Raw genomic sequence first — 9,590 nt, forward strand, 5'->3', positions numbered from 1 at the left:
CGGCCGAGGCCCCGCCCCGGGCTTCTGAAGCCCCGCCCCCGGGCGGCCGCGGCTTCCCTGAAGGCTCCTCCTCGCGCTTCTCTTTGCAGAGGGGTGGAGCGCGCCCCTCTCCGCATGCGCAGTCAGCAGGGGCGGGCCCCGCGCAACCACCAATGGTAGCGGCGCCGCGCGGTGGCGACGGCCAATGGGCGGCGGCGGCGGGGCCGTTGGGCGGTTAGACATGGCGGCGGCGGGAAGCGGTGCTGAGGAGGCAGCGGCGGGCGGTGATGGCGGCCCGCCCGTACCGCCGGCGGCGCCGGGCCGCGCCCAGGTCTTCGCCACCGTGGTGGACACCTTCCTGGAGAAGCTGGTGGCAGCCGGGAGGTGAGGCGGGAGCGGGGTCTCGCCGGGGCCTGGCCGAGGCCTGCCGTGAGGAGGCCCCGGCGGTGACGCCCTGCCCCTCCCGTTTTGCAGCTACCAGAGGTTTGCAAACTGCTACCGCTGCTTCTACAAGCTGCAGCCCGAGATGACCAGGAGCATTTACGATCAGTTTATATCCCAGCTGCAGACGTCCATCAAGGTGAAAGGGGCAGCAGACCCTCGGGGGCTGGGGCTCGGGGAGGTGTGTGCCTTCGGAGCGGCCGCAAGCCCGCGGTGTAAAAGCGCTGAACACCGTGATATTAAAAGTCGCGAATACACTTCTTGAATGGCAAAACCAGAAGGTTAGGACCGCTCCCCAGAGATCTTCCAGACCTCTTTGTCTTCCCCAGAAAGAGCTGTAGAATCCTTTAGGTTGGAAAAGACCCTTAAGATCATCGAGTCCAACCGTAAACCTGCCAACTCCCCCACTAAACCATGCCCCTAAGCGCCACGTCTACGCGTCTTTTAAAAACCTGCAGGGATGCTGACTCAATACCTGGTGATTCCCAGGATATAGCCTTCATCCAGGGGGAAGCGAGGGCTCACAAGCAGAGTGATGCCCGTGTCAGTTCAGTTTGGGTCCTGCTGAATCCCTGTGGTGTCCTTCCTTCACAGGAGGAGATCCAGGAGGTAAAGGATGAAGGGAATCTGGAAGTGCTCTTTAATTCGCTGGATAAGATCGTGGAGGAGGCAAAGAACCAGGAAGAGCCTGCGTGGTATGGATACTCTTGCGGAAGGCAGTCTGGGGAGCGTGTGCGCATGGAGGCACGTTCCTTCAAGGGGGAAAGTCAGTTCCCGCGTGATGTTTTGGTCACGTTGACATGTCCTGTAGGCCTTGTGCTGCAAGGGAATTTTTTAAACCTTGGGTACCTTAACAGAAATGTCATCTTGTCCAAAACATCTGAAAATAAGTTTTATCTCCGCTTCTCTGGGTCACGTATCTACGCTTCCTCAGTGCAAGGAGGAGGTTAGTGCTGAGACCAGAGGGGAGGTGAACTCAATTCTGAATAATTAAAAAGGCTGATGGCGTGTTTTAGCCACAGCTGCTGTTCTAATAGCAGAGCTGATGCCAACACTTCCATTGGGATGCCTTGCTCAGGGACTCAGCGGGCACTGGAAGATGCACGCGCTGCCTTTTGTTTGCCCTAAAGGCAGGCTGCGTCTTTTAATCAAAAGCATCGTCAGGATTTCTTGTTTCTGTGTTTGGGGAAATTAGTTACATCCTGCCTGCCTCCGGGCCTCAACTAACGGCAGAGTTTTGGGAAAGACTCCTGCCGTTCCTCCATGGATGGCGTTAGGGGGCTACGCAATGGGGTGCCCGTTAGACACGCACCTTCTAGCTGTCCTCAAGCGTTTGGTGCCGGAGAGAAATTGCTGGAGTCGGTGAGCTGATACGTTACGGCAGCAGCTCAGCTTCCAGTTGAGGTGCGTGAGACTAATTGCTCTGCAAGATCATTGCTCTCTGGTTGCTTCACATCCCAGTTTGTTCCCAGGCGTCCCAGCGGGATCCCAGAAGAGGACATTTGCAGCGCGATGGTGCCGTACCTCCTTAAGCACAGGTCGTACTTGCGGAAAGTCCTCAAGGAGAAGGAGGAAGAGAACAGGAAGGTAGCGGAGTCTGTGCTTGCAGGGAGGGATGGGATTGCAGAGCTGCAGCAGCTGATACAAGCTCGCAAACATGCCTGGCAGGTAAAAATAAATAAACCCCCCCCTTCTCTTTGCAGCATCAGCCTGAAAGAAACACAATTCTGTGGCTTGACTAGCAAATGGCTGCGCTATATTTAAGCTCTCTGCTTATCAAAGGCCTCACCAGGAGCCAAGTACTGCTGAAACTGGTCTGGGAGGCCTGGGCGTTTTCACTGGAGGCCTTGGATGTTTTTCCCTGTGCGCTGGGTGGGATGTTTCCGTGGGTGAGCATAGGCGATTAGTGGGTTGTATTCCGTCCACGCCGGGGACGGCAATGTGCATGACGCTCTGTTTTACATCAGCCTGTTTTGTGTCCTGAACGCTGGCATCTGTGGAGAAAAGCACTTTGCTGAGTTCAGTGCTGGTTGTTTTCCTTCCAGGCAATTAGTAAAGAGCAACGAGAACTCATGAGGACGTTCAAGGAGCCGCAGTGAGGCCGCGGGGAGGTCCTGCGTGTGTCGGGGGGGGGGGGGGGGTTATCCTCATCTCGGCAGCGCTGACAACACGTTGGGAAATGGGACTCTGTGCGTGGCCACAAGCCACGGAAACTCACGCTGATTTCGTCAGGCCAGAAGGAACTTGCAGTGGGACTGAAAAGCTGCCGGACTCGCACAATTTGATCGAAGTTTGTGAAGAAATCAAAAATGGACGCATTCAATCTTTGGAAATGGATGACAATTTCCTATTCCCCGCTCAGCTTAACAGGGAGGAGAATCCCACAGATCTGATAGCCAGAGCATGTCCGTTCACTCACACACTTCTTTAGCGCTGTGACGGGCATGATTCTAGCTTACTAAGGCCAGATTTGTGGCCTTGAAGCCACTTCAGGTGTGCATTAGAGAAAAAATGGTGCCGTATCCATGGAGGCTGTGCTGTGCATAGGAACGAGGAGTCAGGGAGCTGTAGCGCTCGAAGCTCCCAGTCGGGTAAACACTACCGTGGTGTTTTGTACAGGTTGAGTGTAAATAGCCCCATCAGACGCTTTTGCTGCATTTTTTTACTGTTCATTTTCACTATCCGTGTCCTTAAACAACCGTCTGCCCGTGACCCATCAGAACAGACGTATCAGCAGCTGCTTTATCACATCAAGTTCCTCGTTGCCATTTATCTTGTTCCTCGTTGCCATTTATCTTTTTTTTCCCAGTTATTTTCCAACCATGCTCCCCTCCCTGGCACACTGAGGGTGCTTCTCCGACGACCGCAGTGTGACGGGCCCGGGGACGTGCTGTTCATGTGTGTGGAAACGAGCGGAGGATAGAAGGGCCCTGCCTTGACTTTGTGGGCTCGTGGCAAAGGGATTTAGTGTTTTCCTGTGAAACCCTCGTATTGACTCCTGGAACCAAACTGGGTTTGGTTTTACCCATCTGAAGTTGTTCTTTACCATCTCATCAGAAGTTTGCCAGCCGGGGAATCAGGGACTCGCTGGAATCTGCCTGCTGGGGCGTCGGTGAAGGCCTGCAAGCGAGGTGTGTCTTCGAAATGAAGAAAAGGTCCTTCCTCTGGGCCGGGCAGATAATGAAGAGAGTCTTACGGAGCCTGCCAGCAACTGATTGTGAGTCTGGTTCCAACAGACACCAGATCTGCCGAGGGCAGCAGGTTCTCTGCTCGCCTGTCGTCCTCCTCGCCTGTTGTGCTCTTCGGCTGTTAGCACATGCCGTCCCAAGGAAAGCCTGTGCCTTGTGCGGTGCGGAAATGCAAATGCCGAGAGCAACAGTGGCCATTTCCACCAAGCACGAGCCTCTGTTTTTAATTAGAGGCAGCCAGAGCCTGCGATTGACTGACTTAGGCATATTTTCCTTCTGTCGTAAACAAGCCTTCCCTTGCTGCATTATAATCTAAATAAATTGGAGCTGTTGTTCCCCCGGTCTTGGCTCCTGCTGCGTGCGCTTGGCCCGTGTACTCTATAGTTTATGGGTTTCTTTGACAAAGGCTCTGGCTTCAGCATTTCTCTCCTCCTCCGCCCCAAACCCTCCTGTTCCGCTTTTCAGGACAGGGCTGGGATTTATAGGATCTGAAAGTCTGGGAAGTGGTCAGGATCCCAAAAAGGAATGTCACCCCAGGCGGCCCTGGGAGCGCTCGCTGCTCGGAGCCCTCCTGGAGTTAAACAGGAGCAAACTCTGGAGGTGGGTGAGCACCCTGAGCACGGCTGGGGTCGTGTGGAGAGTAAAAGGATGGCCAAAGAAGAGATTCTGCTTCTCCAGCTGCTCCGCTCCCCTTCACCTCTGCTCGGTGCCTGAACCACACCAGCAGCACGCTTTTTGTTCTGGCAAAGCCCTGTTTTGGGGTTTTAAGAGGCGCTGGACCTCTTCCTGAGGTCCTGTTTCTGGGCACAGGCGCTGTCTGGGGCCCCAGCCCTGGCACGCAGCATCTGCCCGTGGGACATGGCGTGGGAGAGCTGCATGGAGGGCGAGGGCAACTGCTCGCCCTCTCCCCCAGGTCACGGCAGTCAGCCCTGGCAAGAGGCAGTGATGACGATGCCACGGAAGGAGCCCGTGCTGGTCCCCGAGGCAAAAATTGGCCAACGAGTCCCCGTTGGCCTTGCGCGGAGAGGAAAACCCGAAGGATTTTGGCAGGAAACTCCTAGCATGGCAGCGACCCTGCTGGGCTCCAGCGCTGGGGACTGGGACAGACCAGTCAGTGACTGGAGAGTGCGGTTCAGAGTCCCACCAGTGCCCCATCGCCCATCCCAGTTAGGGGCTGGGGGGACTGGGTGCTGCCAGTCCAGTGGGGCTGGGCCCACCAGCGAATGTCTGCTGGCTCCGGGGCTGCGTTTCCCTCCCTGTGGGCTCTGGCCGGTCACGGGGGGACCGAGTTCACCCCAAACCACAATTGCCGCCTGTGCTGGCGGCTCCCGGCCCCAGCGGATGTGCTGGAAATAGCCCTGGCAGGGCCGCGGGGCCCCTCCTTGACAGCGGTCGCAGCACCCTATAAAGCCGCTCAGGGACCAGGGGCTGCACCGAGGACAGCACCCGTGCAGAGAGGCACCATGAAGCCCCTCGTCCTGCTGACCCTCCTGGCCCTCCTCACCCTCGGCCTCTGCCGCAGAGGTATGGGGTGTCCGGGGAGGGGTGATGGCGATTGGGGCTGGCGGGGGGGGCTGTGCCCCAGGATGGGGTCTGCTGTGAGCCGGAGGGAGCGAAGGGGGTCGGAGAGAGATTTGCTGAGCCTTGGGGTGGAGGGTGCAGGGCTGGAGCAGAGGGACAGGGATCAGGACTCCCTTTGCCAGGTTGGGGGAGTGGGACTGGGTGAGGAGATGGGATGAGAACCCCAAAAGGAGGAGCAGGGTGAGGGCACAGCCTGCACGGGGCCTTCCCGAGCCCACTGGCTGTCCCGACCGCTCCACGCCATCCCTCGCAGGTGCTGACCGCTCCACCAGCGCCGACGACTCGCCCAGTTCCGAAGGTGAGTTGTCCGCGGCTGGATTTGACCCGGCTGCCCTGGGGAAGGGGGAAAGGGGGCGGGGGGACACCCCAGCCCTCCCTGACCCTCTCTATGTCCCCACAGCCTTCGTCTCCAAACGTGCCAGCGCCGAGGTGGCGCGGAGACACAAGAGGAATTACATCTATGACAGGTAGCGCTTGACCCCCTTGTGCCGGGGACCATGTGTCCCCTCCGGGTGACACCGAGGGGGGCACACATTCCCCATCCGGCACATACAATAAAATCCTGTTTTCGGGAGGGGCTGGGCTCCTCCCCAGGAACCTCCAGCCCCCCACGGGGCCGGGGACCCTCCAGCAACCCCCCTGCATCCCTCATCTATCCCCAGCAGCATCTATGGTGTCGTGCGGGACCCGCTGGAGGCCAAGCGTGAGGTGTGCGAGCTCAACCCTGACTGCGATGAGCTGGCCGACCACATCGGCTTCCAGGAGGCATATCGGCGCTTCTATGGCCCCGTCTAGCCCCCACCGCCCCCCAGCCATGCTGTGGCCCTGCCAGGGCCAGGTCTGAGCTCAGCACACCCTCCTCCCCCAAGGAGCCCTCCTTTTACACCCCTTTCTGTAACCGTGGAAAGAAATAAATGCACAAAATGGTGTAAACCAGCTCCTTCCTAGTCTGAGGGTGCGGGATGGGTGTGAGACTGCAGCGAAGTACCCTGTGTCATCCCCATGAGGCTGAGGACCGCCCCCCCCCAGCCTCTTCCTCCCTCTCCCACCACCCAAAGGCTCCGGGGCAGAGCGGTGCCCATCACCAGCCAGTGCCTGTCCCTGGCAATGATGAGCCCAGCGCTTGCACCACCATTATTCCAGTTTAATTTAAAGCTGCTTGTCCCAAGCTTGGCGTTATTAGGGGGCGCAGCGGGGCTGCTCGATGTGCCCCAGAGCGCTGTGCCCTTCCCAGCGGCAGGGTTTCCTTAGCAAACCACCATTTCGTTAAGGCCAGGGTTGGGGAGGGGAAGTGGGGAGATTGGAACCCTCGTCTCGTGCGTGGTGCTCTGCCTGGCCACAGCTGCGGCATCCCATCCCCTTGTACACACACACACACACACGCATGCATGCCTCGTGCTGGGGGCTGCTGGGCTCTGTCACTCCTGTCTCCCTGAACCATGTGCTATGTTGCTGCTGGGGCCCCACACAGGGCCACGTATCTCCCCTGCCCCAAATTAATCTCCTGTACAGCCCTGGCCACAGCTCCCGAGGTCCCACGGGGCAGGACCCCTGACCCACGCTGCCTGGCTCAGCCAGGGCACCGGGGCCAACTCCATGCCAGGCACTGCCCCCTGCTCCCACCAAGCACGGCCTTTGCCAGTCCCCTGCACCCTCACCTCCAACCCAAATCCCTCGGCTCTGCCTCCAGCCCCACAGCTCTCAGCTGCCCCCAGGCACCCAGAGCCTGACACTGAGCAACGGCCGTGCTGCAGCGGGGACACGCACGCTGTGGCGGAGCTGTGCCCATCACATCAGGGCCACCAGTGCTGCATCTCAGCCCTGCTGGGCTGCGACAACCCTGGCCACACACACACACACACACACAGAGACAGGGCATCCCCAGGATTACGGCACTGAACCTGCTGGGAAACAGGCCAGTGCGGTGGTCCATGGATTTGGGGGGTCCCACGCCCTGGGGCTGAGGCTGGGTGCCTCCGTGCGGGGCTGCTACATGGGTTAGGTGCAGCGTAAGCGCGCTACTGTGCCCTCCCTGCAGTGATGAGTACGATTAGCCGTATTTAAAAGGTGGGGAAACTGAGGCACAAGGAGGGGGGGCAGGCTGGCTGGCTGCAGAGGAACAGAGTGGGGGGGAGGAACGCCTCACCTTATGACACCTCAAGACACCCAACAGCAGGACCCAGGCGTCTGAGCCCCTCACCCTCTTCTCCCCACACTTGGGCGGGGGGGGGGTGGGCTCTGGGGGTGCCAGGACGTCTGGGTCCCCACAGCCCCTGCAGCCCAACCACTCACCCCGCAGTGTCACGGGTCCCTACAGCGCCCAGCCTCAGTGGGGACACTGGGGGGGCTGACAGAGCTGCCAGGCGCCCGGGGCAAGGCAGCGGTGAAGGCGCCGATGATGGCAGCGTTGCCCAAAAAGGCCAGTCCGGCAGTGCCAAAGGTGCCAGGGAGCCCGGGGGCGGGCAGGCGGCCCCGCAGCCAGGTCCGGCGCGAGCACACGTCACAGAGGATGGCCTCCAGCTGGAAGTGGGTGCCCAGCACGGCACAGATGTGGAAAAGCTGGTGGCTGTGTCCTGCCCAGGGCGAGAGGCTAAGGTCACCAAGGCTGGGACTCCTTGGCCAGCTCCTGCGGTAAGGGGTTGCTTTGGGGGCAGGGGACTGGAGCCGGAGCACTGGGGGGCACTGGGAGGCACTGGGAGGGTTGCTGCTCACCGATGTAGTCGAAGCGGCCGGGCGCCAGGCGCTCAGGCAGGTGGGATGCGAAGAGGAAGCCGGTGAGCAGTGCGAAGAGGAGGTGGTAGCAGTACCCGGCCACAGCCTCGTTCCAGGTGCAGTTACTCCAAGCGCAGAAGAGGAGCTGTGGGGAGGCGGGTGAGCAACGGGGCGGGGGGGGGAACCACCCCTGGAAGCACCCGGGGACCCCCGTGGTGGTGGCAGGACACCCCGACTCACCCGGTAGAAGAGCGGGATGTTGTCGTAGAGGAAGGGGTACACGAAAGCCGCCGTCCGCAGCACCTTGCTCAGCCGGGGACGCTCCAGCTCAGGGAAGCTGTGAAGGGGGAACAGGGTGTGGAGGGGGGCAGGCATGGACCCCTGTCAGCCCCCCCCACAGCGAGGACCCTGCAAACACCTTGGCTTTGGGCCAGACCCACTGCCTGAGCAGGGGGACACCCTGCAGGACCCCAAAGGTGAGCAGGAGGAAACCTCCAGCCTCGGTTTCCATTCAGCTGCAGCGCCGGCGCTTTTACCCAAAACATACCGCTGCTTTTACCCAAAACATACCGGGAGTAGCAGGAGAGGCCGGTGCAGACAAAGGAGTTAAAAGCAGCCGCGGGCACAAAGTAACAGTGCAAAACGCCGCTGACCCAGTGGTCTGGCATTGCGTAGGCACCATAGGCAAATGCACAGCCTGCGAGAGAAATGCAGCATCATGGGGCCAGTGGCTCCCTGTCCCCGTCCCTGTCCCCGTCCCTGTCCCCATCCCCATGCCAGTCCCTCTCCGCAGCGGCTCACCCAGGCTGTAGAGGCTGAGGGCTCCGTAGTCGCAAAAGTAGCAGATATGGCGGGCGCGCGCCGACATGGAGCTGAAGGTGTGGGCGCAGCTGGAGGCGAAGGGGTAGAGGCAGACGAGCAGCAGGTAGATGAGCAGGGGCCAGTGGTAGGGCTCCTGGCAGAAGTCCAGGGAGGATGAGAGCGCCAGGAAGCGCCACACGAAATACCTGCCGGCACAGCATATACTGGGGTGAGCTCCATCCCCGCCCCATCCCCATCCCTGTCTCTCTCCCCATCCTTTTTGTCCCCATCTCCATCCCCTCCTCGCCCCCATGCTTGTCCCCATCCCTGTCCCCATCTCCACACCTGCCCCGTCCCCATTCCCATCTCCATCCTGTCATCATTCCCAGCCTTGTCCCTGTCCCCATCCCCGTCTCTATCCCATATCCCCATGCCCCTCGCCATTCCTGTCCACGTCCTCATCTCTGTCCCCGTCCCCACCAGGTCGGTAGGAAGTGTGTCCAGATGTTGACTGTCTCGTTAGTCATCTGGAAGGAGCTGAGGACGCAGTCAAGGGCTGAGCTCTTGGGGTGCCGGTACCCTGACATGATCCCGTCCTCCCAGAAGATCTGTGGGGACAGGGGGACTGGTCAGGGGACACAGCGGGAGGAGTGGGGCAGCCCCAGAGAGCTGCTCTGGCCTCGTGGTGGGTGGGGAAACTGAGGCAGGATGGGCTGGGAGTGTCTCACCAGCTGCAGCAAGGTTGGGTGGGGAGCCCAGGGGAATTTTCCACCTTGGATGAGGGAAGTGGGGGGGGATCCTGGGGGCAGAGCCCCACCATCACCCAGCCACACGTACCCGAGGCACCTGATGGACCCTGAAGATCTGCGGCAGCTTTATCGTCAGCAT

General features: G+C 60.1%; 3 protein-coding genes across 5 annotated transcripts; 2 read left to right on the plus strand and 1 right to left on the minus strand.

Annotated features, from left to right (window-relative positions):
- Positions 1-220: 220 nt before the first annotated feature.
- PMF1 (polyamine modulated factor 1) lies at positions 221-2,543 on the plus strand. Its single transcript, XM_059832102.1, has 5 exons — positions 221-363; positions 454-559; positions 1,015-1,115; positions 1,893-2,088; positions 2,466-2,543. The coding sequence occupies exons 1-5, from the start codon at positions 221-223 to the stop codon at positions 2,517-2,519; spliced, it is 600 nt and encodes a 199-aa protein (XP_059688085.1). The 3' UTR covers positions 2,520-2,543.
- Positions 2,544-4,466: 1,923 nt separating this feature from the next.
- BGLAP (bone gamma-carboxyglutamate protein) lies at positions 4,467-5,984 on the plus strand. Its single transcript, XM_059832103.1, has 5 exons — positions 4,467-4,521; positions 4,947-5,132; positions 5,443-5,487; positions 5,590-5,656; positions 5,852-5,984. Exons 1-5 carry the CDS (start codon positions 4,467-4,469, stop codon positions 5,982-5,984), a joined length of 486 nt encoding a protein of 161 aa, XP_059688086.1.
- A 1,497-nt stretch (positions 5,985-7,481) lies between these two features.
- Positions 7,482-9,590, minus strand: PAQR6 (progestin and adipoQ receptor family member 6). Of its 3 annotated transcripts, none has more exons than XM_059832330.1 (7): positions 9,549-9,590; positions 9,183-9,310; positions 8,703-8,908; positions 8,472-8,598; positions 8,142-8,238; positions 7,902-8,046; positions 7,482-7,762 (listed from the first exon to the last, which is right to left on the minus strand). In XM_059832330.1, the coding sequence occupies exons 1-7, from the start codon at positions 9,588-9,590 to the stop codon at positions 7,491-7,493; spliced, it is 1,017 nt and encodes a 338-aa protein (XP_059688313.1). In that variant the 3' UTR covers positions 7,482-7,490. The 3 variants fall into 3 exon arrangements, with proteins under 3 accessions (XP_059688313.1, XP_059688312.1, XP_059688314.1); XM_059832329.1 differs by having other exon boundaries at positions 9,540-9,590; XM_059832331.1 differs by lacking the exons at positions 8,472-8,598; positions 8,703-8,908 and having other exon boundaries at positions 9,540-9,590.

Source organism: Gavia stellata, chromosome 33 (assembly GCF_030936135.1).
Source record: "Gavia stellata isolate bGavSte3 chromosome 33, bGavSte3.hap2, whole genome shotgun sequence".
NCBI lineage: Eukaryota > Metazoa > Chordata > Aves > Gaviiformes > Gaviidae > Gavia > Gavia stellata.